The 25,831-nt window shown below is 40.2% G+C and overlaps 2 protein-coding genes, 1 long non-coding RNA gene and 1 gene segment (V, D, J or C); 2 read left to right on the forward strand and 2 right to left on the reverse strand.

The window, feature by feature from the left end:
• LOC148653551 (T-cell receptor beta-2 chain C region) overlaps positions 1-1,899 on the reverse strand; it is a 219,471-nt gene extending 217,572 nt beyond the window's left edge. The window contains exon 1 of the mRNA XM_088648719.1: positions 1,836-1,899. Coding sequence (XP_088504845.1) covers positions 1,836-1,884 — 49 coding nt within the window. The 5' untranslated portion in view covers positions 1,885-1,899. The remainder of the gene's footprint in view (positions 1-1,835) is intronic.
• Positions 1,063-6,006, forward strand: LOC148653555 (uncharacterized). Its single transcript, XR_015941697.1, has 3 exons — positions 1,063-1,117; positions 5,223-5,619; positions 5,922-6,006. It is a non-coding gene; the product is annotated as an uncharacterized LOC148653555 (long non-coding RNA).
• An 8,894-nt stretch (positions 6,007-14,900) lies between these two features.
• On the reverse strand, positions 14,901-15,474 carry LOC148653556 (T cell receptor beta variable 5-1-like). The segment is given in 2 exon segments: positions 14,901-15,190; positions 15,438-15,474. Coding segments are annotated over 2 exon segments (327 nt in total).
• A 9,155-nt stretch (positions 15,475-24,629) lies between these two features.
• LOC148653557 (calpain-3-like) overlaps positions 24,630-25,831 on the forward strand; it is a 47,973-nt gene continuing 46,771 nt past the window's right edge. For 3 of the 5 annotated variants that reach the window (XM_088648721.1, XM_088648723.1, XM_088648724.1), the window contains exon 1: positions 24,630-25,307. In XM_088648721.1, coding sequence (XP_088504847.1) covers positions 25,026-25,307 — 282 coding nt within the window. In that variant the 5' untranslated portion in view covers positions 24,630-25,025. The remainder of the gene's footprint in view (positions 25,308-25,831) is intronic. The other 2 variants (XM_088648725.1, XM_088648728.1) reach the window with 1 other exon arrangement.

The raw sequence follows: 25,831 nt of genomic DNA on the forward strand, positions 1-25,831 counted from the left end.
TGCAGGACTGATGACTCACTACACCTTTTTCACGAGTATGCAGTAGAGCAGGAGAAGTTTTTGACAAGCTGTGCAGCAGCCCTGCACCATTGTGTTTGCCAGCTGCACAGAAATACATGGCGTTGTCTCCTGGCTCCAGCGTCTTCACTGTGAAAGATCCATTTTGAGCAATAGTTTTATGGACTTCATATTTCTCTTTACTGAACTCTCCGAAGTCAGGTTTGCCAGTGGTATCAGAATAAACTATTTGTTGAATTCTCTCTTCAGGGAGCTGTCGGTACCAGTACATCTGATAGTAGCTGCTATCCTGGTGTTCACAGCGCATCTCTGCAGATTCTCCTGCATTTTTCCAGAGGATGGGGGGAGTCTGGATGACACTGAACCCCTGGATGTGAGCTGTTGAAAGAGAATTAAGAGCGTCTGAATCTTCAAGGAAAAACTATTGCTTATGACTGTGGTTTTATGACTGAATGAACATTTTTGAAGTTTGCTGTTAAACAATTATTTATTATTGTAGATCATGCCAGATATTATATAAAGGTTAATTAATTTGCTAGAAAGGAATGTATTATTTAAAATAAAAAATACCTTTTATCAAAACACTGGCATAAAAATTGTATTCATTATGTCATAGTAATAGTAATAGTTGTATTTCAGCACCTTACACCTTACAGAGTGCAGCTGTCATTCTACAATATTTTAAGCCTACAATCTACAATCATTGTGAAGAATTGAATTTGACACCTATTGAGGATAAGATTTTAAATTTCTTAAAATTAAATAAAAATGGAAAGGAAAATTTACTTATTAAGAAGTGGAAGACAAGCAAAAAAGTCAAAGAGCATCTCATCTCTCCTGTGCTGCCCTATGGGTCGGTCTGGAGACACAGATGCAGGTTTGAGAGTCTGGTAGTTGCTATGTCCTGATTGGCAGGAGCTCTGCACAGGAAATGACATTGGCCAGTAATCAAAGCAGGAGGAAGTCAGTATGGGAAGTGTGGGAGGTTTAGGCCAGGAGCTACCTACTCTGCTCCAGAACAGCCCAGGTTTTATAGGTTAGCATGTTTTATAGGCAGCCTTTAAGTCATCAAGTCCTAAAGGCCTGGAACAAGATAGCTGTAAGCTATTATTATTATTATTATTATTATTATTATTATTATTATTATTATTATTATTATTATTATTATTATTAGTGTATGTGTATCTCATAGTGCTAAACAAGTAAGACAATTTTCAGGAATGTCACTGAAAACATCAATATTATAACATTTTCCAAACTCTCAGAGAGGCAAAATGCTTTGAGGCAGGGGGAGAGCAGATGTGTTCTACTGATCTCACTTGTGAGGCTGTGGCTCAGAAGGGTTTTTGTAAAGGAAAGAGATGATCTGCAGAACTGTGTATACTAGCTGCACAGAAATATACACCACTGTCTGCAGCTGTTATTGAGGAAATCTCTAAAACGCCTTTGTTTCTTCCATCTCCTGTTAACATGATTTTGTCTTTAAACTCATCTTCAGGGTTAGGGTTGTTCAGATTAAGATATCCAAGGTGTTTGAAATCTCCTTTTGTATTTTGTTGGTACCAGTACATGCGGTTATAGCTGTTGATGTTGTGGCTGCAGCTGAGTTTAGCAGTTTTATTGAGTTTTGTAATGAACAGTGCAGGAGGATCCTGATGAACACTGTTACAGTCTGCCAGTTCTGTAGACAGAAAGAACAAACAACCCAAGTTATAAAGTAGCTGCACATAAGCAAAGGAAAGAGATTGTGAAAATATGTTAATCTACAATGTATTATGATTTATTCAAAACTCAGTTTTAGGGAGATTTGTACATACCTGTAAGCCAGTGCAGTAACACTGAGACCAAAATGAGTCCTCTGAGCATCTTGACCTCTCAGTGCTGGAGAGAGAAGAGCAGCACAGCAGCCCTGACCTGGACTGAGGGCGCTCAGTGGGAGGGGGAATGGGAAGTGACATCACAAACAATTACAGTGCCAAACAATGACTTGCCAGTCTAGAACTAATGTCATAGCAATCTACAGACTGGAGTATTCTTTTAAAAAAGCTTCCTATCATGCTCTGATATTTGATTCTCAAGGGGACAGGTGCTTCTTATTCTTAAAGTTGCTACTGTACATCTCTGTGAGAATATAGGAACTGCAGTTTAGTAACAATGCCACCTGGTTGGAATGCAGACCTCACTGCATAATCAGCCATAGTGTAACTAATGTGTTCTACAAGTTAGCATTCAGCATGCATTAGGAGATATGGACAGCATAATCATTGTTTTGACTCCACCTGCACCGTGTTATGAATGTTTTGAGAAAACAAGCAGCTGTCCCTGGGTGTAGAGTCATTTCTTTTGCCCAGGAAAATATGAATGAATAAAAAATCACTACAATTTAATTACTAAAGGTCATTAACTGAATACAGGTACTGAAGGTACTATGTAATTTTTGAATGTTTAGAGTATTTTGTTACTATGTTTCAGGGATAGTTAAATACTACCAGTTTCTCCAGTAACTGGACCAGTTACTCCTGGTTCCAGCTCCTTTATCATAAAAGATCCTGTGGAGCTTCCAATCCATTCCAGTGCAAGGCTTAGATACTGCTTGCTGTTCAATTCTATGATTGATCAAATTATGTTCTTAGAAATCCATATGTAGGGTTTTTCACCATTCTTTGTGTTGTAGCCTCCCCTACAGATCAAGATGAGTTACTGTACTCTTGACAGTAAGCAGTACAGACTTCAGTATGGCAAGAGTGGTTTTTGACAATCTGTGCAGCAGCTCTGCATCACTGTGTTTGCCAGCTGCACAGAAGTATGTGGCAGTGTCTCCTGGTTCCAGATTCTTCACTGTGAAAGATCCCTTTTGAGCTTCAGTCTTTTTAACGTCATATTTCTCTTTACTGAATTTTCCAAAGTCAGGGTCACCACCAACAACAGAGTAGACTATGAGCTGAATTTTCTCCCCAGGCAACTGACGGAACCAGTACATAGTACTATAATCAGCACCCCCCTGGTGTTCACAGCGTATCTCTGCTGACTCCCCTGTCTTGTTCCAGGCAATGGAGGGGGTCTGGGAGACACTGATCTTTTGACAGTTACCTGCTGAAACAAAAATCAAAGACTTGTAAAACTGCACAAGGTTTTGCAAACACTACTTTGACCAGTACATACTGTACAAATTCAGCCAGAATGCATACACATTCACCCAATAAAATTGAAGTGTTCCTTGGATGGCAAAGACCCACCAAAAGCTTAATTTGACTCCTCTAATTGAGGACAAAAATGTATTGCCTTTCAAATTGAAATATTAGGATTCCTCCATTTAGAAAATAATTACAAGACAGCAGGTTTACTTGATAAGATGTGTAAGAGAAGGAAGAAGGCTAGAAAAGATCTCATCTCTCCTGTGTGGTCCGGCGGTTCACTCCACCAATAAAGATGAGCACTTTCAGAGTCTTTCAGCGCCTGCATTTTTATTGGCAGAGATCTGCACAGGAAGTGACACAACAGGAGGAAAGCATTTTGGGAGTAGAATGTTTGAGAGTTGATAAGCCCACCAGATAACATACAAACAAGGCAGGATACAAACAAGAAAAGGCCATTAAGCCTAACTTCACATCTTAATAAAGAACAATAATCTTTATTAAGCACCTGTGAATTACTTGTGTTCTTACTGGCCACAGGAAGAGATGCCAAAGAAATGGAGAAGGCGTTTCTTCAAGAATGCTGGAACAGTTCAGGGGGATGAGGCAAATTGTCATGGAGGAATTCAGAGAACTTTGCACATGACATGATTGTAGACTAACAGTGTTTTTTCGTGTTACAAACTGAGCTAATTTCTCTAGCAATAAAAGACAATTGTATGTTAAATTCTGTCATATGTTTTTAAACAAAAACCTTATTGGCATATTGGTAGTCTCAGAAGAATGCCCGCCAAAAGTCAAAGTAAGCAACACCACCAAACCACTAAGATAACGACTGCTTTGGGGAACAGAAACTCCTAGTTCAGATAATCATTTATTTTCTCTCATAACACCAAAATTATATGACTTTTATGTTTTGTTATAATAACAGCCCTGAGGCTGTGGTTGCAGGTGCATATTGACATGGATCTGTTTTTGTCTGGGCTCCACATGCAACCAGCTTATTGTGTTTCCTGCTTTGCACAGAAGTACACAGCACTGTCAGCAGACTTCAGCTCCTGCACAGTCAGGTACAAAGATGAATCTTTCCGCTCTGACAAGAATCTTCCTTCAAACTCTGGACCCATTGTTTTCAGTTGAACATAGTAATGCACTATGAGCTCCAGATGTTGTCCAGGCAGCTGACGGTACCAGTACATTCCATTGTAGCTGGTGCCTTTCTGAGAGCAGTTCAGAGTCACATTGTGTCCTTCTTCAATCATGACATTGGGAGACTGGTCAACTGCTAGACCTGAGGAGGAAAAACAGTTTCAGAACATGACCTGAAATTATTTGGAGCACTTTCCTTTCTACATAGACTTAGTCCAACATAAAACTTTGCATAAACTGCTGGACAGTCCATAAATGGTATTTGGAAATATTTTAGCATTGCAGCTACAGTATCAACCGGCATTTCACTGTGCCCTGGAAGAAAAACTTTAGTTCCAACAATTTGAAATGGAAAGGCAGTCAGATGAACAGGAGCAGAGCTGTTTTGAGCTGGTAGTCACAGCGATCGGAACAGCTGTACCTAAAGGGATCAGCAGGAGAAGAGCAGTGAGAGACATATTCCTCAGAGGATAGAAGTTCTCATCAATATCTAGAGGGACAGCAACTGGTGCAGCCTGTTGCAGGCTCTGTTCAGGAAGTGATGCAGCATAGTGATCTGTGAGGTAATGAACAGCGACAGAACTGGGGGAATAGAAAGGGGAATGATGAAGAACTGTCCAGTTTCACAAGTACTTAACTTTGCAATTCTCAACTGTCATATTACTAAATCAACAGGGAAATTTAATGACTCTAAGAAACACATCAAAATGCAGACATCAACATTTGTAAAACAATACATTATAGTACAACTTCTAAATGTTAACAGTTTGGAACAAATCAATTGCCAAGATTTGCTTTATTTGTTACTGTAAGTTAAAATCCCTGGCTTCTTCAGGACATAACTTTTTTTAATTCTCTGGAGTGTTGGTTTTGTACTAATATAAATATTCACTATTTCTTGTGTTGTGTCTCCCCCTACAGGAGATACAACACACACCCTACTGTACATCTCTGCAGTGAAATGCAGTAGGGCAGGAGGAGTTTTTGACAACCTGTACAGCAGCTCTGGATCACTGTGTTGGCTAACTGCACAGAAGTATGTGGCGCTGTCTCCTGGCTCCAGATTCTTCACTGAGAAAGATCCTGTTTGAGCTGCAGGCTTTTTAACACCATATTTCTCTTTACTGAATTCTCCAAAGTCAGGGTCACCACCAACAGCAGAGTAGACAATGAGATGAGTTCTCTCTCCTGGGAGCTGACGGAACCAGTACATAACATTATACTCGACACCCTCCTTGTGTGCACAGTGTATCTCTGTAGATTCCCCTGTATTGTTCCATAGAATGGTGGGGGTCTGGGAGACATCAATCCTCTTACAGTAACCTGCCAAAAAATAAAAAAGGGGTTAATCATTTGGAATGGAAAAACTGAACAATGTATCTGGAGCCCAATGGAGGCAGCAGCTGTTTTGTTGGATTAGATTAAACATGTTGTGTTAGTGGAGACAGTGTACACTATAAGACTGTATCATGTTAAGCAGTTTCCCATTGAAATATTAAAATGTACTGTACATTAACAGTTATATTAATAAAGACAGATTTGTCCATCATATTTGTGTAACCTTGCTCCTAATATTTAGAGATTGTTTCAAATCAGACACAGATAACAGACAAAAATCAGGTTACTTGTTAAAATGTGTAAGAGGAGGAAAAAAGTTACAGATTGCCTCATCTCTCTTGAGTCACAGTCTTGTGCTTCAGTCCACTGACACAGAAGAACTTTTTGAGAGTTCTCAGAGCATCCTGGTTCAAAAACAGGAAATGACATTTCAATGAGCAGTATAAAAAACATCAGAAGAAAATTACATACAAAAGAACAGCTACAAATGTGCAGTGCCTTTCAAAAGTGTTTTAGCTTTATCCCTGAGTTGTTTTGAAAGCTGCTTAGTCCTCATGTTTGAATTTTTGCTTGAAATTCACAATGTGACTGAGGAACCTTACAGAGGCGGGTGTATATATTCTGATCTATTGTGAACTATAATTTTTGCACATAGAGGGTAATCAACTAATTGTGTGACTTGTAAAATAGGAAACCAAAATTTGTTCTCCTGAACTCTTAGATTTGCTATTGCGAATGGGGTGCATACTAATGCATTAACATATTTCAGTTTTTGATTTGTCTTTGAAATTTTTGGTTGAAATTTAACTCTTTTCACCCAAACAACTGTTCATTTTGAGCTTGCACGTTAAATAATTATTTATGAATAGTATTCCCATTAAAAATGTGTATTATTGTTTAATTTGTAATTCAGCAAAATAAGATATCATTGGAAGAGGCTGAATATTTCTGCAAGCTGCAGTAGAATCGTGGGAACCTGTTACTTTGTTAATGTAACCATGTGCCAAACATTTTTAGACCTACTATTTACTGAAGCAACTGCCAAGGTTGTAGTCTACTAGGTACTGAGTATTTCTTGTGCTGTATTTATCTCCTCTTGCCCTGCCCCAAGGCCCATAGCAGAGAGAACTTTCTGATGGTATTCAATGGCCAAGGACTCACTCATAAACTATGCTTTACCAAGGCAGCTCTTCATAGCTGCACAGAAATACTAAACATGCCACTGTGTCAAGGATCAAAGATTATATTTTTCTTCCCCAGAACAAATGTATTTTGAGGTTTGTCTTCAAGGTTTCAGCATTCAAATAAGATATTCCATTAGTATAAAACTTCTCTTTCCCCTGTGCTGTTACCAGTATGTGGTGCAGTTTATTTGTCCTTAAAAAAAGCAGGAGTAGACAGTTGATTACTGTTGCTGTCTGATGGACCTGGAGATAATTTTCGATAAGCCTCTTAGAAAAATTGTTGTGCAGCTCTTTTTGAATCTCCCTCCCAGCATTATTTGGCCTTACCTCTGACCCAGTGCAGACACATGGTGACCGTAATGAAACCTCTTACCATCTTGACAGTGAAAAGCAGCACAGCAGCCCTGACCTGGACAGAGGACTGCGAATGGGAGAGGAGAGAAAAAGTGACGTCACAGCAGGTGAGAATGTCAAAATCAACCAGTCAGCATAGAGCAGTGTCTCAAATAAGAGAGGCATTGAGTTTCATTGCTTTTCTATCCAGCAGTCCACATGCTGGATACTTTCGATATTGTGACAGAAACAACTTAGATTTCCCAACACCCTCAGTGTATACACTGTGTCTCTCTTCACATCGATACACATCGATTTTTCTTTTTGCTTGGTCTCAGGACAGGAATCTGATTGCTAATGGTTTGCAATTGGAGTAAATTTAAGTTCATATTTTAGGTTTCCGCTATTTGTGGAGTTGTATCTCCCTCTATAGGACAAATGTTTCACTGCATCCCTGCAGTGAAATGGAATAGGGCAGGAGGAGTTTTTGTCAAGCTGTGCAGCAGCTCTGCATCACTGTGTTGGCTAACTGCACAGAAGTATGTGGCGCTGTCTCCTGCCTCCAGCTTCTTCACTGTGAAAGATCCCTTTTGAGCTTCAGACTTATTAACTTCATATTTCTCTTTACTGAACTCTCCAAAGTCAGGGTCACCACCAACAACAGAGTAGACTATGAGCTGAATTCTCTCTCCTGGATGCTGATGGAACCAGTACATAGCATTGTAGGTGATGTCCAGCTTGTGTTCACAGTGCATCTCAGCAGACTCCCCTGGTATTCTCCAGAGGATTGGGGTCTGCAAAACTTTACTCACCTCACAGAGACCTGCTAAAAGAATAACAAAGCAGATCAATTCTACCTTAGCCCATTTTCAGAAGTATAGATAGGGCACACTAAAGGTAAGGTTATTTGTAAATCTCAAATTATTGTCATACAATAACAAAATTCAATTTGTTTAAATAAAATAAAATCTAGATATTAAATAAATTCCACGTATAACAAGGTTGCAGTTATATCATATTACAATGAAATTCAAACATAGGCTTACTTGTAAAAATGTGTAAGAGAAGAAACAAATTTAGAAACCATCTCATCTCTCCTGCTCCCAGTCCACTGCCACAGAAGAACATTTACAGAGTCTGTCACTGGTTGTATTACGATTAGCAGGAACTTCGTGCAGGAAATGACATGGTCAGAGACACTCTAGGCATCAAATTTAAAGTTCCAAGGATCAGAAATAAAGGTCTACAGGTACATTTGGAAAATGAATGGTGATATATTTTCAGAACCTAATGCTTATTTTAAAAAGATCCATGCAAGTGTATTTGAGCTCTATTTAAAGAAGTTTAGACACTTTCTTAAAGATCTGTTTCCTAAGACCAATAATGAATGTTAAAGATATCTTGTGTTTGATCACCTCCTATAGGTCTGTAGGTCTGTACTTTTAAAAGTTGTTTTATATTTTAAATGTGTCATCAGTGTGGCCACCTTGACACTTTTAGTGGGGCCCCCATGGTTGTTTTTGCGTGCTAGGTGTTATGGGAGTCCACATTAGCAGGCTTTTGCTTCTCTAAGAGGCTCTCACAAAGCTTTCGCAGCATTCCTTATCCCATTCTCAGATTGTACTCGGGCATGTGGGTCAAAAAGCAGTTTGTTGATCTACAAACCAGTCAAGTGTGTAACACTAGTCATCACTGAAATCTCCAAAAACAGGCTCACCACCAGCAAGAGAATAAACTGTGAATTCCCAGTCCTGGGTATGACAGGACCAATACTGCAACAGACAACCTGCTACAGGAGAAAGGATTAAGTGAGACTTAAGAAACATCTCAAACCACTGCAAATGACTGATATTTTGTGAAGAGGCCTGTAGTGTGCTCTCACGTGGCACCTGTTCTGTAGGGTTTGGGCATTTACTGGGACAATTATTAATTGTAGCAGTAAATCACAAAATGATTCTTTTAATGGCTTTAGAATCCAATCATGTGGTATAACTCAAACAACGCACACACACAGGTACTAATACACGAGGATACATTTATTAATACATAGAATATGCATGTAAACCTAACAGATCTTATCGTGAGGGTTATCAGAATACAAAATATATATATTCATTCAGTTACGAAGTGTTACACATATCAAGAGGACATACGTTCGGTATATCATTCATTTAGACCGTTTCGTAATTTAACTTGGTTACAGCTTCTACATTAGATACTCAAAACAAGTACATAACTCTTAGGAATTAAATTGATATCAACTGGTTGGGATAACAATTGAATTCTCGAGCAGTAATGCAGTGAAGTTGAATACTCATCCAATCTCTGGGGATTCAGATCTCCGGCAGGCACAAAGAAGCAGTTGCAGGCTTGTTGCTGTCCAATCCACGCTCTCTGGCTAGGTGCCAGGCTGTGCTGTGTGGCTTGCTCTCTGAAGACCGGCTAGTTAGTTTTGGCTGAAACTAGCAAGAGTTTGTGCACAGGAGAAAAGATGACTGTGGATCCCAGCAGGTCAGGAAGAGGACCGGTTCATTCCTGATGAAGCTAGTTCTGAATACTGATTCAGCTGTCCACAGTTCCGACCTGTTCACAAGGCTTGCTGCTGGTGCTAACCTCGGGTGGATCCTTTGGTTACTCGTGGCAACCTCCGCTCTCAACTCTTAGAACAAAGGAAAGTTCTGGCACTCGGACACACTGGCCGTTACGTGGTTGTCCGGGCTGAGTCTCAGGATGGTCAGGAGGCGCGCTGCGAGAATGTCCTGCCCTTGGGAGCCTTTCTGCTCCTGGGCCGTCCTGCCCTGGAATTCTTTAGAATAGTCTCGCACCCCTGGAATTCTCCTTAGAATTCTTCTTAGAATTAGTTCCCCCAGGCTCTCTGTGTTGCCTGTTTTTACCTGGAGGAACTTCAGCTCATTCATTGGCTGAAAGTTTAATGGGCATCAGAAACCCACGTGGATTAATCGGCCCTACCAGTCCCTGATTGGTTGATCAAGGTGAGATATGAGTCACTTACTCCTGACACTTAGGAATGCGGTCCAGATGTCCATCTGGCACTCCCTAGACAGATTGGCGCCAATGGATGACCATTGATCATGATAGCCAGGCTTAGCTAAGTGCATCCCCATTTGGGAGCTGTGCCTTATCAAAAGAAAACATCTTTAAATCAGCCTGCATGAAGAGCTTCTCTGTGGCTGCACCACAGAGATGAAGAGAGAGATGGGGCCTCATTTGGGAAAGCACAGCAACACTTAATTCTGTTTTATTAACAAGCCTCGCCGCTACAGGCCTAATCTGCTGCTCTGTGTGAATGACAGGGTGAGACTAAACAACTCTGAGGCCACAGCAAGGAAAACCCAGAAAGATGGCCTTAATCTGGAAATAGAAGTCACTGTCAACACAGTCCAACACCTGAACTCTCAGACTGTTTTAAGATGAATAGAATTAACCCCAATCTTTGAAGTAGTAACTTCTTTTTATTTGTTGTTAATTATTACCTGAATAAATACCAAAAGCATGAGGCAGGATTATCACTCTCTATAAAAGGGTCCATTTCATTGGCAAGTTTTAAAGTTGTACTTAAGGTCGGAAAGTCTTTTAGTGATAGTTTGGAGATGTTTAAACAATGCCATTATTTTCACTGTTGCAGAATATTCAATTCAATTCAACTTTATTGTCATTATACTTACACAGGTGCATAGTATAATGAAAAGTGTTTCTCATTAGTCACTCAGGTGCAGTATATAAATAGGACAGAAGATAAGACAATAGACAGTAACACAATAACAATAACAGTAACGTGTAATAACATAACATGTAATCAAAACTGTGCAAAATCCGCAAACAGAGAAACTATAACAGGACAAAAACAGTGCAAGGTAATTCGCGAAACAGTGCAAAATAGTATGGTGATTAATAAATATTACAACTAATACAGTTTTACTGAGGGGACAGTACAATTTCTGCTTACGTGTCATGTGTGTAGTGGTGTTGGAGTACCGTCCTTGTGGGTATAGGAAAAAGTTAGGAGAGATCATAGTTACGATCAATGTTACGATAGCTAGTGCTGTTACACTTTCTGAAGTCCCACAGAGACAAAATGCTTTGAGGCAGGGAGAGAGCTGATGTGCTCTACTGATCTCATTGGTGAGGCTGTGGCTCAGAATGGTTTTTGTAAAGGAAAGAGATGATCTGCAGCACTGTGTATACTAGCTGCACAGAAATATACACCGCTGTCTGCAGCTGTTATTGAGGAAATCTCTAAAGCGCCTTTGTTTCTTCCATCTCCTGTTAATATGGTTCTGTCTTTAAACTCATCTTCAGGGTTAGGGAAGTTTATATTAAGATATCCAAGGTGTCTGAAATCTCCTTTTGCATTTTGTTGGTACCAGTACATGCGGTCATAGCTGTTGATGTTGTGGCTGCAGCTGAGCTTAGCAGTTTTATTGAGTTTTGTAATGAACAGTGCAGGAGGATCCTGGTGAACACTGTTACTGTCTGAGAGACCTGTTGACAGAGAAAACAAGTAACCCAAGTTAGAGCAGCACATAAGCAAAGGAAAGAGATGAGTAAAGTATCTTAATCCTGATTGAAGTATTGTACACATACCTATGAGCCAGTTCAGTAAGACAGTGACCCCAGTGAAAACACTGAGCATCTTGACTCAGTGCTGGAGAGAGGAGAGCAGCACAGCAGCCCTGATCTGGACTGTGGGCCCTGAGTGGGAGGTGGGGCAGGAAGTGACAGAGCAGCCAGCCGAAAACTGTTTTTCATCACAACTTATTAGATTTCTTCTCCATTCTGTCAGAAATGTTACCGTTACTTCCTGACATGTTCTGGTGCCCTTGAAATCTTTGTTTCCAACACTAGAATGTAAAGTTGTTCTCCTGTGAAGCAAAACAAAAATGAAATTCTATTAAAAGTTTGGTATACTTAAAAATATTGTATTATTGATATACTATTTAAAAAGCTGTGTCATGCCACTATGCTAAAGGATTTTAGTTTTTTCTGGTAATGAAAAACATATCCATTTGAATATGATGAACAGTAAACTTGTTAGCCCAGAAAATTTCTTCTTGTTTAGTATCACTTTATTCTTCAAAAGGAACAACGCAGGGGAATGTGGAAAGTTCAGGAGATCTTTTGGAAAGGTCATGACAATAGTGAAGCTTCCAGTCACAGATGTGGGTTTACCTTAGAAAATGTCTTAAATATGCAGTTACTGAAGCAGGCAGACAGGGCAAGAAAAGAAAAAGAAAAAGAAAGTGTCGTGCATCCAAATACAGTATTTTAGATTTGAAAGATGGTGCTGCCACTGACACCTGAAGCTCATCAGCTGAAGCTGGAGTTTAAACTTGAGTAGTCAAATGTTCGTTGAGTCAGTCAGCTCTTGACCGCTCTCGACTGCTCTCGTTGCTCTAACTACAATTCCTGTGCATTGAATACTTCCAGCTCAGCTCCATCCTTAGCGAGGATGCCTGCTGGTCTCCCACAAGGGACATCTGAATGGTCTCCTTAGTCTCTGGGGGAGTCTACTACAGCTCTGCTGTAATTGTCATGTCAAATACCCAAGATTGTACAAGAAAAGACGTTTAGCAGCACCATCATTAGACAGACAGCTAGATGTCAGAGACCAGAACTCACCTCTTCTGAAATACCTGTCACAGTAATGGTGTAACTGAGATGTTGAAGTTAACACTTAATACCATTATAGGCCACAGTCCTTTATTTGGCTATGGAACATGAATTGAGTAATTAGTACAGTAGTCAAAGATGTTTTTAAAAAAACTCATTAGGAAAAGTGTTCCTTTCCACTGTTTAACTGTTTAAAAGACTTGAGCAGGTTTTTACCACTCAGTGTTTAGGTTCTTCACCATTTCTTGTGTTGTAGCCTCCCCTACAGATCAAGATGAGTTACTGTACTCTTGACAGCAAACAGTACAGACTTCAGTATGGCAGGAGGAGTTTTTGACAAGCTGTGCAGCAGCTCTGCATCACTGTGTTTGCCAGCTGCACAGAAATATGTGGCGCTGTCTTCTGGTTCCAGATTCTTCACTGTGAAAGATCCTTTTTGAGCTTCAGTCTTTTTAACGTCATATTTCTCTGTACTGAATTCCCCAAAGTCAGGGTCAATACCAACAGCAGAGTAGACTATGAGCTGAATTCTCTCTCCTGGGAGCTGACGGAACCAGTACATAGCATTGTAGGTAACACCCCCCTGGTGTTCACAGTGCATCGATACTGACTCTCCTGTATTGTTCCAGAGAATGAGTGGGGTCTGGGAGACATGGAGTTCTTGACCACGACCAGCTGAAAGAGAATAAAAGAGCTAATGTGAGAAGAGAAATAAAAACTCCCTAATATTGCTTCCCTTGCAAAAATTTAGAACTAGTCCTTATATTCTAAGCCAGAAAACAATTGAAACAATCCATTTAAGAACATAGATTTCTTTTCAACCAAAAATACCTGTTCCAACATTTTTAAGTCAAAGCCGTTTTAACTATTTTAGAAGATTGCTTGTTCCACAAAACAAGTGTATACTTTCTCTTAAAAACTGAAGAACAAATAAAAGTCAGCAAGTTTACTTGTTATAATGTGTAAGAGAAGAAGAGAAGCCAGAGAATATCTCATCTCTAGTATGAAGTCCAGCAACTTATTCTACTGACACAGACAATGAGCACCTTCAGAGTCAACCAGCATCTTCTTCCTGATCGGTAGGAGCTCTGTACAGGAAGTGACACAGACAGTATGTCAAAGAAGGAGGATGTCCGGGAGTAAGGGAGTGGGATGTTTAATTGATATACGCTCACTGTATCAAAAACCGCAAGAACCTAAAACAAGTTACAAAACAGAAGACCATTCAACTCAGTAAATCTACTACAGGGCTGCATCTATTATATAAATTGGTCAGGAAATCACTTTCCCATATTCAGAAGATATACCAACGACTGCAGAAATGGAGTTTATAACGAACCTTAGGGAGGGATGACAACCAAGTTCAGTCAGACTTGGCTGTCAGTAATTAGCAAGCATTTCTGATGTCATTTCCTCACCTATAACACTGTAAATACCGTACGTGATTCCCTTCTCTCCCTAGCATACATTTTTGCCTCACACCAACCCCATCTCCACCTCTGCAGCTGCCCCTTGGTCACTCCTCACTCTGCATGGGGGTCCTACTGTATGGCCAGGAGGTTAGCCCTCATTCATGTGTGGTTGACTACATACTCCATACTCCTTTCAGGACACTTTATTCTTGGGTGTTGTTTTTTCTAATGAATTGAACATGGGATTTCTTTAAAAAGTCTTTTAAAGATCCATATTAATTCTGGAGGGAAAATAAAAGTTATTGGACACCAAGAGGATGGTTACTTGTCTGTCTGTATCTGCTCTGTCTCTGGAATGTTTTCCTCCATTATATTATACTGTATATCAAACCAAGTCTGAAACAACTGAATGTGTCATGCAGTCAGCCGTGTAACAGCTGGTGTCAAACAATATTCAGAGTGTTGCCAATTTAAGTGTGTCTGCAGTCAATTACAACAACACAAAACTGTCAGACAGCAGCTGGTTTGAGGGAAGAAAATGGATCTTGGATATAGTAAATTGATTTTAATTCTGATAACTTTAAAATCACATGTGGTGTTGGAATTTGAAATGCTAAAAATAACTCTGTGGATGGTGCTACATGTGCAAAAATACAGTTTGGCATTGATCTGTTTTTGTCTGGGCTCCACATGCAGCCAGCTCACTGTGCCTCCTGCTTTGCACAGAAGTACACAGCACTGTCAGCAGACTTCAGTTCCCGCACAGTCAGGTACAAAGATGAATCTTTCTGCTCTGAAGAAAACCTTCCTTCAAATTTTTTTTCCATTGATTCCGTGTCATAATAGTAATATACTATGAGCTCCAGATGTTGTCCAGGCAGCTGGCGGTACCAGTACATTCCCCTGTAGCTGGTGCCTTTCTGAGAGCAGTACAGAGTCACATTGTGTCCTTCTTCAACCATGACATTGGGAGACTGGTCAACTGCTAGAGCTGAAAAGGCAAAACACAGTTTCAGAACATGACTTGAAAGTAGTCCAGCAGAAAAAATAAACTGCTGGACAGTCCACAAATGGTATTTGGAAATATTTTAGCATTGCAGTTACAGTATCAACCAGCATTTCACTGTCCCCTGGAAGAAAAACTTTAGTTCCAACGATTCGAAATGGAAAGGCGGTCAGCTGGACAGGAGCAGAGCTCTTTGTGGAGTTGGTAGTCACAGCGATCGGAACAGCTGTACCTAAAGGGATCAGCAGGAGAAGAGCAGTGAGAGACATATTCCTCAGAGGAGAGGAGTGAAGTTCTCATCAACATCTAGAGGGACAGCAGCTGCTGCAGCCTGTTGCAGGCTCTGTTCAGGAAGTGATGCAGCATAGTGATCTGTGAGGTAATGAACAGCAACAGAACTGGCGGAATAGAAAGGGAATGATGTAAAACTGTCCAGTTTCAGGAGTACTTAACGTTGCATTTCTATTACTTTACTGACAGGTTTATGGTGCTAAGAAAAACATCTAAATGTAGACATCAACATTTGTAAATCAAGATATTATAGTACAACATCTAGGTGTTAACAGTTTTGGAAGAAATTATTTTACTTTACTTTAACTGCCCTGTTTCTTTTAGGTAATAACAGGATTTTGTTATTCTCTTGAAATTTTGTATTATATTGATGCTGCTCAAGTATTCACTATTTCTTGTGTTGTAGCTCCCCCTATTGCAGTAAAATGCAGTAGGGAAGACAAGGAGGAGTTTTTGACAAGCTGTGCACAAGCTCTGCATCACTGTGTTTGCCAGCTGCACAGAAATATGTGGCGCCGTCTCCTACCTCCAGCTTCTTCACTGTGAAAGATCCATTTTGAGCAATAGTTTTATGGACTTCATATTTCTCTTTACTGAACTCTCCAAAGTCAGGGTCACCACCAACAACAGAGTAGACAATGAGCTGAATTCTCTCTCCAGGAAGCTGATGGAACCAGTACATAGCATTGTAGTTCATGTCCAGCTTGTGTTCACAGTGCATCTCTGCAGACCCCCCTGGCTTTCTCCAGAGGATTGGGGTCTGCAAAACTTTACTCACCTCACAGTGACCTGCTAAAACAATAACAATGGAAATTAACTCTAAAGGAGCCCTGTAGCCTTATGTTATGCATTGAATTTCCTTATTAAGCATTATCAGAACTACATATAGTGCACATTAAATGTAAGTTTATTTAGATATCACAAATTAGTGTTATATATTCATTAAGATTAAATTTGTACTGATGATACAAAATATTGAAATTAAATAAATGTTTTAGACTCTTCTACGTATAACAAGGTTGCAGTTATACAGTATTAGAATGGATCAAAATACAAACATAGGCTTACTTGTTAAAATGTGTAAGAGAAGAAACAAATTCAGAAGCAATCTCATCTCTCCTGCTCCCAGTCCACTGACACAAAAGAAAGTTTACAGAGTCTGCCACTGGTTGTATTATGATTAGCAGGAACTCCATGCAGGAAATGACATGGTCAGAGATACTCTAGGCATCAAATTAAAACTTCCAAGAATCATAAATAAAGGTCTACAGGTACATTTAGAAAATGAAATACATTTTTTTTATATCTTGTGTTCTATCACTCCCTGCAGGATAGGTCTTTTTTTACGTCATTACAACTGGGACTCATAATGTCATGCAGTTTTCAACTCAGTGCTATACTGTAACTCTGCAACACCTTCCATCAGCTCAGAAATATTTTACATGACATAATGTTGTGGCTCCAGCTTCATAATCTAAAAATAACACCCGTACTGAGAAAATATTTTTTTACTTTAAATATTTCATGGGTTAAAAAGCAATCGTAGCCATTGCAGTTAATTATTTCTTGATCAAATGCCAAAAGTATGAGGCAGGATTATCACACTGTATTAAAGGGTCCATTTTACGGGCAGCTTTTAAAGTTGTACTTACTGTAAGTTGTGCAGTTGTTTAGTGACAGATACAGTAGGAGAAATTTAAGCAATGCGATCTTTTTCACTCTTGCAAAATATCAATGTTGCAAGAACAGCTATTGGTGTTACACTTTCTGAAGTCTCACACAATGCTTTGAGGCTGGTGGAGAGCTGATGTGTTCTACTGATGTCGCTGGTGAGGGTGTGGCTCAGAAGGGTTTTTGTAAAGAAAAGGGATGATCTGCAGCACTGTGTGTACTAGCTGCACAGAAATATACACCGCTGTCAGCAGCTGTTATTGAGGAAATCTCTAAAACGCCTTTGTTTCTTCCATCTCCCGTTAAGGTGATTTTGTCTTTAAACTCATCTTCAGGATAAGGGTTGTTCAGATTAAGATATCCAAGGTATTTAAAAGCTCCTTTTGCATTTTGCAGGTACCAGTACATGCGTTCATAGCTTTTTATATTGTGGCTGCAGCTGAGCTTAGCAGTTTTATTGAGTTTTGTAATGAACAGAGCAGGAGTATCCTGGTAAACACTGTTACAGTCTGCCAGACCTGTGGACAGAGAGAACAAACAACCCAAGTTATAGCGGCACATAAGCAAAGAGATGGCAAAATGTGTTAATACACAGTATATTATTATTTATTCAAAACTCAGATTTAGGGAGATTTGTACATATAGTACCTGTGAGCCAGTGCAGTAAGACAGTGACCCCAATGAAAACTCTGAGCATCTTGACTCCTCAGTGCTGGAGAGAGAAGAGCAGCACAGCAGCCCTGATCTGGACTGTGGACTCTGAGTGGGAGGGAGACAGGAAGTGACAGAGAAGCCAGTAAACAACAGTTTTTTCTCACCACTTTTTGGTTTCCTTCTGTATTCTGTCAGAAAATGCCCTGTTACTTACTGACATGTTATGATGTTTTTGTAATCTTTTATTCCAACACTAGAATGTAAAGGTGGTATACCACAAAACATAAAACAAAAATAAAATTCCATTGAGAGTGTAATAGGTTTCCTGTTCACATGTTGCCAAATGGACCTGTGGCGATCGCTAACTCTGGTCAATACCGCTTCTTGTAGGCAGAAGATCAGCAACGGGATCTCTTGGGGATAATTACGCTCCTTGAAAAGCAGTGGTTGGAGTTGTAAAAAAAGAAAATGTATTTTCTTCTTTTGAGCGGGAAAAGGAAAGAGGTATGAGCCTTAGCTATAGAGCTTGGACAAGGTTCTGCAACTATTACATTCCCATGCAACTGTCAGATAGCTGAGTCCGATCCTTGGTCTGAGGATGTTCTCAGCAGATAGTTCGAGCTGAAAAACATCTACTATGGCACAAGAACAATTTGAATGATTTGTCAATTACTGCCCAGCGGCACTCACTTCAGTGGTCATGAAGTGCTTGGAAAGCCTTGTACTATCCTATATGAATTGCACTATCCCAGACTCCCTTGACTTACTTCAGTTTGCTTACCTCCTGAATAGGTCATTTGACACAATTGTACCCACCAAGCTGGTCCCAAAACTCAGGAATCTGGGCTTATGCAACTCTATCTGCAACTGGATACTGGATTTCCTGATGGGCAGACCTCAGGTGGTGAAAATTGGCAACAATATCTCCTTTACAGTGAGCCTAAACACTGGAGCTCCCCAAGGCTGCTGCCTCAGTCCTAGGTTGTACTACTTGTTCACCTAAGACTGTACAGCCACTTACAGCAGCAGCCGCATTATTAAGTTTGCAGATAGCACCACAGGTATCGGGCTGATCAGGAACAACAATGAGTCCACATCCAGGAGTGAGGTGGAGAATCTTACAAGATGGTGTCTTGACAACAATCTGGCCTTGAATGTCATCAAGACATTGTGGACTTCAGGAGACCCAGAGGGAGTCATGCCCCAGTCAGCATCAATGGCGCAGCATTGGAAAATGTCAGCTGCTTCAGGTTCCTCTGCCTGCAGATCTCCACTGATTTGGCTTGGTCTCACAACAGTGTAACCAGTCTGAATAAGGCTCCTGCACTTTCTGTGATGTTTAAAGAAATGCGGTATGGGGAAGCAGCTACTCATGATCTTTTACCGCAGCACCACAGAAAGTGTCCTTGCTAGTGATATCACTGTGTGGTACAGCAATACTACCATGCATGACAGAGACACATTACAAAGGGTTATGGCAACAGCACAATGGATTATAATATGTGATTTACCATCAATCAGTGAGATTCACACCACTGTCGGAATGAAGCCCAATCCATCATTCAGGATCCCAACCATCTCGGCCACAAACTGTTCCCCCCCAGCGCTCTGGCAAGCAGTACAGCACTATTAAAGCATGGACCACTAGGCTTAAGAACAGCTTCTCATCTACTGCAGTGCACATCTGCACTATGCATTTTTTACATGGTCTATCATGTTTTTTCTTCACTACTACATATTTATTGTTCTATGGTTATTATTTATTATGTTTGTAATGTACTGTCTACATTGGAACAAGTCATAGGTTTATTCCATGCTGAAAAGAGAAGAGAGAAAACACAACATTTTGTGAAGCCTTCTTCAGGTGAATGGTCTCCTTAGTCTCTGGGGGAGTCTGCTACAGCTCTGTTGTAATGTTCATGTGAAATCCCCAAGAATGCACAAGAAAAGAAGTTTAGCAGAGCCACATGTGACAGGAGGCCAGAACTCACCTCCTCTGTGATACCTGTCACAACCACAGTGTAACTGAAATGTTTGAAGTTAACACTTACTGTAACACCACAAGATGCTGTCTAACAAAGCCTTGTGTGTCAATCACAAGGATTGCCACTGCACAGATTATAATCATATTCATGTCTCCACCTATAACTTAACTGTGATTTTGTAGGTTAAAGGAGCCGATGTTTCCACAGCAAAATATTTTTATTTTGGACTACAGTCCTTTCTTTGGCTCTGCAATGTAAGAATTTAACAATTATCATTACTGCCAAATACATATTTTGTATGGGACACACCCCACAAGGAAAAGTGTTTAACTGTTTAAAAGATTTGAGCAAGTTTGTACCACTCAGTGTTTGGGTTTTTCACCATTCCTTGTGTTGTAGCCTCCCCTACAGATCAGATCAAGATGAGTTACTGTACTCTTGACAGCAAACAGTACAGACTTCAGTATGGCAGGAGGAGTTTTTGACAAGCTGTGCAGCAGCTCTGCATCACTGTGTTTGCCAGCTGCACAGAAATATGTGGCGCTGTCTCCTGGTTCCAGATTCTTCACTGTGAAAGATCCCTTTTGAGCTTCAGTCTTTTTAACGTCATATTTCTTTGTACTGAATTCTCCAAAGTCAGGGTCAATACCAACAACAGAATAGACTATGAGCTGAATTCTCTCTCCTGGGAGCTGACGGAACCAGTACATAGCATTGTAGCTAATACCCCCCTGGTGTTCACAGTGCATCGATACTGACTCTCCTGTATTGTTCCAGAGAATGAGTGGGGTCTGGGAGACATGGAGTTCTTGACCACGACCAGCTGAAAGAGAATAAAAGAGCTAATGTGAGAAGAGAAATAAAAACTCCCTGATATTGCTTCCCTTGCAAAAATTTAGAACTAGTCCTTATATTCTAAGCCAGAAAACAATTGAAACAATCCATTTAAGAACACAGATTTCTTCTCACCAATAACTGTGTTCCAATATTTGTCATTTAAAATAGTTTTTACAATTTTAGGAGATTGCTTGCTTCACAAAAGAATTGTGTTACTTTTTCTTAAAAATTCAGAAACAGATAAAAGTCAGCAAGTTTACTTGTTATAATGTGTAGGAGAAGAAGAGAAGCCAGAGAATATCTCATCTCTCCTATGAAGTCCTGAGGCTTATTCTACTGACACAGACAATGAGCACCTTCAGAGTCAACCGGTGTCTTCTTTCTGATCGGTAGGAGCTCTGTACAGGAAGTGACACAGATAGTATGTCAAGGAATGAGGAAGTCATTAAGTTATATTTAAGTGATAATACAGTCACTGTATCAGAAACTGCAAAAACCAACAGTAAAAGAAGTTACAAAATAGAGGAAGACCATTCCGCTCAGTAAATCAAATGGTCAGGGAATCAATTACAAATACCCAGAAGACATGTCAAAGACTCCACAAATGAAATTTCTTCAAAAAGTCTTTTGAAGATCTGTTGCAATTGGGGAGAGAAATAACAGCTAGTATCAAAAAATATTCACAAAGTGTTGCTACTGTATATTGAGCTACAGCAATATCACTGATTGGCATCAGTCAGAAACATTAATTTTCAAAACTGCTACACAGCACCTGGCTTGAGGGAAGGAAATACATCATGAATACAGTTAATTTCTTTTAATGCTGATAACAATAAAATTTCATGTGGTTTCCCTCTCATTTGGAGTAAGAAATAACTTTGTAGCTGGTGTTGCAGGTGCAACAAAACAGTGATACTTACATTGATCTGTTTTTGTCTGGGCTTCACATGCAGCCAGCTCACTGTGCCTCCTGCTTTGCACAGAAGTACACAGCACTGTCAGCAGACTTCAGTTCCCGCACAGTCAGGTACAAAGATGAATCTTTCCGCTCTGAAGATAACCTTCCTTCAAATTTTTTTTCCATTGATTCCTTGTCATAATAGTAATATACTATGAGCTCCAGATGTTGTCCAGGCATCTGGCGGTACCAGTACATTCCACTGTAGCTGGTGCCTTTCTGAGAACAGTACAAAGTCACATTGTGTTCTTCTTCAATCATGACATTGGGAGACTGGTCAACTGCTAGAGCTGAAGGGAGAAACAGGACAGTCAATAAATTTCAGAACCTGGAGAATATCAGTGAATCTCATACTTATTACGCAGTTAGCCCAGTCTAAAAGGTCCTACTGAAGACAACACTTGTGAAATATGAAATGATTTCTCTTTTCCAGCCATTAAGATGCATTTTCCTATGTCTTGAAAGCCAAACATGCTGCTAAAAGCTTTTTGAAATACACTGTGCATTAGATTCCTCTCAAAAGAAATTACAAGATATGAAAGTATGTATGTTTTTTGCACCCATTTCAAAGCAACAGAAAAAGAAAAAAACAAGACATAATTTTTAAAGCCCTCCCCTAAATGTCTCAAGTGCATTGCAGTCGAGTTAATTAAACATGGACGATCTTCTTGTTGAGTGACACCCTGATTATAAGGTTTGTACCTAGAGGAATCAGGAGCAGGATGATGGCCAGAGCCATGCTCTTCAGTGGTGTACATGAAGAGAGCATCAACATCTAGAGGGACTGGAGCTGCCCCTGCCTGTTTAGGGCTCTGTTCAGGAAGTGACTCATCCCGCTGATCTCTGACTGAGAGGTGAATGCTTAATTGCAGATGTCTTAAACTTGTTTAAATAGTCTATCATAAAAACACAAGTGTGTTTGCAAGCATTCACAGAAAGGGCATTCATATATCCTGCTCCAGTGGGTTTTTCATAACCTCACTGCTGGCCACCGTATATTGAACTTTTCTCTTTGCAAAAAAATATACAGCTTACAACTCAAGAAAACAAATGCACTGTTAAACATGTCTTCGGTGTTGTATGGAGTCCAGACCCCAAGCATCTTTTATTTATTGAGCTCCCCAGCAGCATTCTATACATCTCCTGAAGAAGGCTCCTCACAGCTGAAAACATTGTGTTTCTTTTCTGCTCTTTTCAGCATGGAATAAACATTTACTTCTTCCTTGTCTCTTTCTCTCCCCCATGGACAGTAAGTGAGGCAGTGCTTTCTTTATCCATCCCCAACCTAGTCACCAACCCGACTGGCACCCTGTTATAGTGTGCCCAGATAGTAAAAAACAGCATGACTAACAGCACACCTGAGACTGAAAAACAGTGAGTCTCAGCAAAACCTCAGCTTTCTGGATGTCTGAATACTTTTGGCACATATATATTCCACATGGCTAATTCCTGTCATGGAAACATTCACACTCTCCTTTTTAGGGGAATAAGGGTAGTGCCCTGTCTAAAATAAGTCTACACAACAAGGATAGAATATATGAACAACAACGAGAATATATGAACCATTAATATACATTCAGTTTATTAGTTTATTACTATTAGTTTATTCAGTTTAAAATGTTGTTTTTGGGAAAGGGTTTTTGTGCAAGGTCCTATGTTGGGAATTTTCCATTTCTTGGATTCTCTCGCCCCCTGTAGGACAGAGAACAACAGCATAACAGCTGAGCTGAGAGCTCTGAATATGTTTTTTTTTATTAAACATGTTCATCTAATCAGCACAGGAAGATGTAGTTACACACTTTCTTTCTACTTAGCAGGGTGAAATGTAAAAATGCTGCAATGTTGCTTTTCATCATTTTGTATGATTCCTGCAGATAGTGATACTGCACTGTGCTGTGCACTCCTCCCCTTGCTGTTAAACTCCACTATGCCATGCATTCAGAGAGCTGTCACATCTCACAGCTAAAGCATTCAGCAGCTGCTTCATACTGTATGTCTGTGCACTCCATGTCTGGGTGCACCCAGCAATTGAAAGTACTCCCTGCAACTCTGTTGAGAATGTATGGCATGCAGACCATGCATTGGTACACCTTGGTGTAGCCTCAGTTGGTGTATTTTCTGTGTTCCTATGAGCTTCATGACCCATGTACGTCTTGCATTAGTCATGCACTCAGTATCCCAGTTCTGGGAAATTCAGTATCCTGGTGTTCTTCTGTCCTACGAACTTTACTCACTTGCGTGCTGCATTATGTTATATTGGGTCAGTGCTCTTCAGTTAAGTGCTGTCTATGCTCTAGATTCTAGAGTCTAGAACTTGTGGTGCCAATCATACATTGCACTCCTTTAACCACGGCATCCTCAATTTCTGCAAAACATGTGCCAATACAGTCCATTACCATCCAATGCTATGAAATTATCCCTAGAGGATACTATGGCTTGTCTTAGATCTGTTACCCCTCCAGTACTACAATAAAATAATTTTGCCATGAAGTGGATTATCTGAGAAGTCCTTGAGTGAATTTATGTACAAGCATATCAAAAAGAAAAGGGAGGCCTACTCTATTTCAACAAGCATAAGAATATGCAGCAAGTAGCAAACAAATCATTCACTGGGTACTAGTAAATCTTCATTAAAGTGAGTTGCATTCTTCTTCTAAACAGCACCATATACAGTGCTGTATAGTACAAGTACAGTCTGTATATTGTACCAGGTGTAATACCATATGCTACATCATCTTGCTTCCCCAGTTCAAGGGAGTGCTTGACTTGTCAAAACTGTTAGATTATCAAATTTGATTTAAGCTAGAGATAATGTAAACTTTATCCCCAGCAATCAGTCAAGAAGACTATTTGCTACATGTTATAACAGCCACAGATGCTCCAGATTCTTTCTGTGCCTCTCTCCAGCCAAGCTGACTGGAGTGGAGAGAGCTCTCCTGGAGATGAGTGTTTGAAAGTAGACACCTCCGTCTTTTTTAAAAGTTTATTTTTAGAGCTGCCAATTGGTAGAGATTGCTAGGGAAGTGGTGAGGGTTTGTGTGTGTGTGCGTTTTTTCGAGAGCCTGCATGGGCGTGTGTGTCTGAAGAAACTGGAAGCCAGCAGAGAGAAGGGGAAGTTAAGGGAAAAGATTGAGAAAAAGTTGTGTCGGTCATGCGTAAAAGAGAGGTCTGCAAGTGCAGAGCTTGGGACTGTCAAATTTATAAGGTGGGGGTGGAGGGCACAGACACAAAAGAATAAAATTAAATTTTAATTTTTCAGCCTGGCTTGAGTGGAACTTTCTGACAGACAGATTTCTCCTTAGCAGTTGAAGCCGTTATCTGTTTTATATATATACGGTATACATACTTGCTCTTTTTTCTTTCACAACTCTGCTGTGGACTTCACACAAGCTGCCAGTTTTGTGGAGTTTGTTAAGAAGGAAAAATGGCGACAAAAACACCTGTTACCGTGGCAACCAGGACGACGGCCTCACCAATGCCTCAGAAGAGTGCCTGCCCTTCGGGGACACCTGGTGGGATATACTCGGCCATCTTGAACCGAAACCACACTATCATCGATGCCAAGAGGCTCAAGAGCTTCTATGAGCTGCGTGACAAGTACGTGAAAAAGAAGGTGCTCTTTGAGGACCCCACTTTCAAAGCAGATGACTCCTCTTTGTTCTACAGTGGGACATACCCCATTAAATTTGAATGGAAACGTCCACCTGTGAGTATACAGCTCATACACTCTGCAGAGTCTGAACAAAAAACAATAAATAAGATAATTGTCTAGTTATGACAACGCATACACAAGTTTTGCAACAGCATTTTTAAATAAACATGAGAAGGCTGTATCCGTCATGTCAGGAGTAATCAAACGCCAGCTGCGTTGGAAATCTCCCATTCCACTGCAAGACAATCAGCTTTTCTTGATATTGCTCCTTGCAGACATCAGTAGAATGGATAGGAAAGGTAGACAGGAAAACATTTGTTGTCACTTTCTAAATTTTGGTATAATAATACAAATGCATGTGATACATAATACATTTGAAACACCAAACGTGTTTATGTAACGAAAAGATCAAGCTAGAAGTCATCGACTAAATGCTGGGGAAAGGGTAAACTCATTTGGGTCGCAATCAGCCGTTATGAAAATTCTGTGATTCCATCCTTAGCGGCTGATTTCCACAAGGGGGCGCACCTGCTAGCAAGGTTCTGTGTTAGGAACCTGAACATCACAACCTTGCCTTT

The sequence above is a fragment of the Lepisosteus platostomus genome, chromosome 10 (genome assembly GCF_059453375.1).
Source record: "Lepisosteus platostomus isolate fLepPlt1 chromosome 10, fLepPlt1.hap1, whole genome shotgun sequence".
NCBI lineage: Eukaryota > Metazoa > Chordata > Actinopteri > Semionotiformes > Lepisosteidae > Lepisosteus > Lepisosteus platostomus.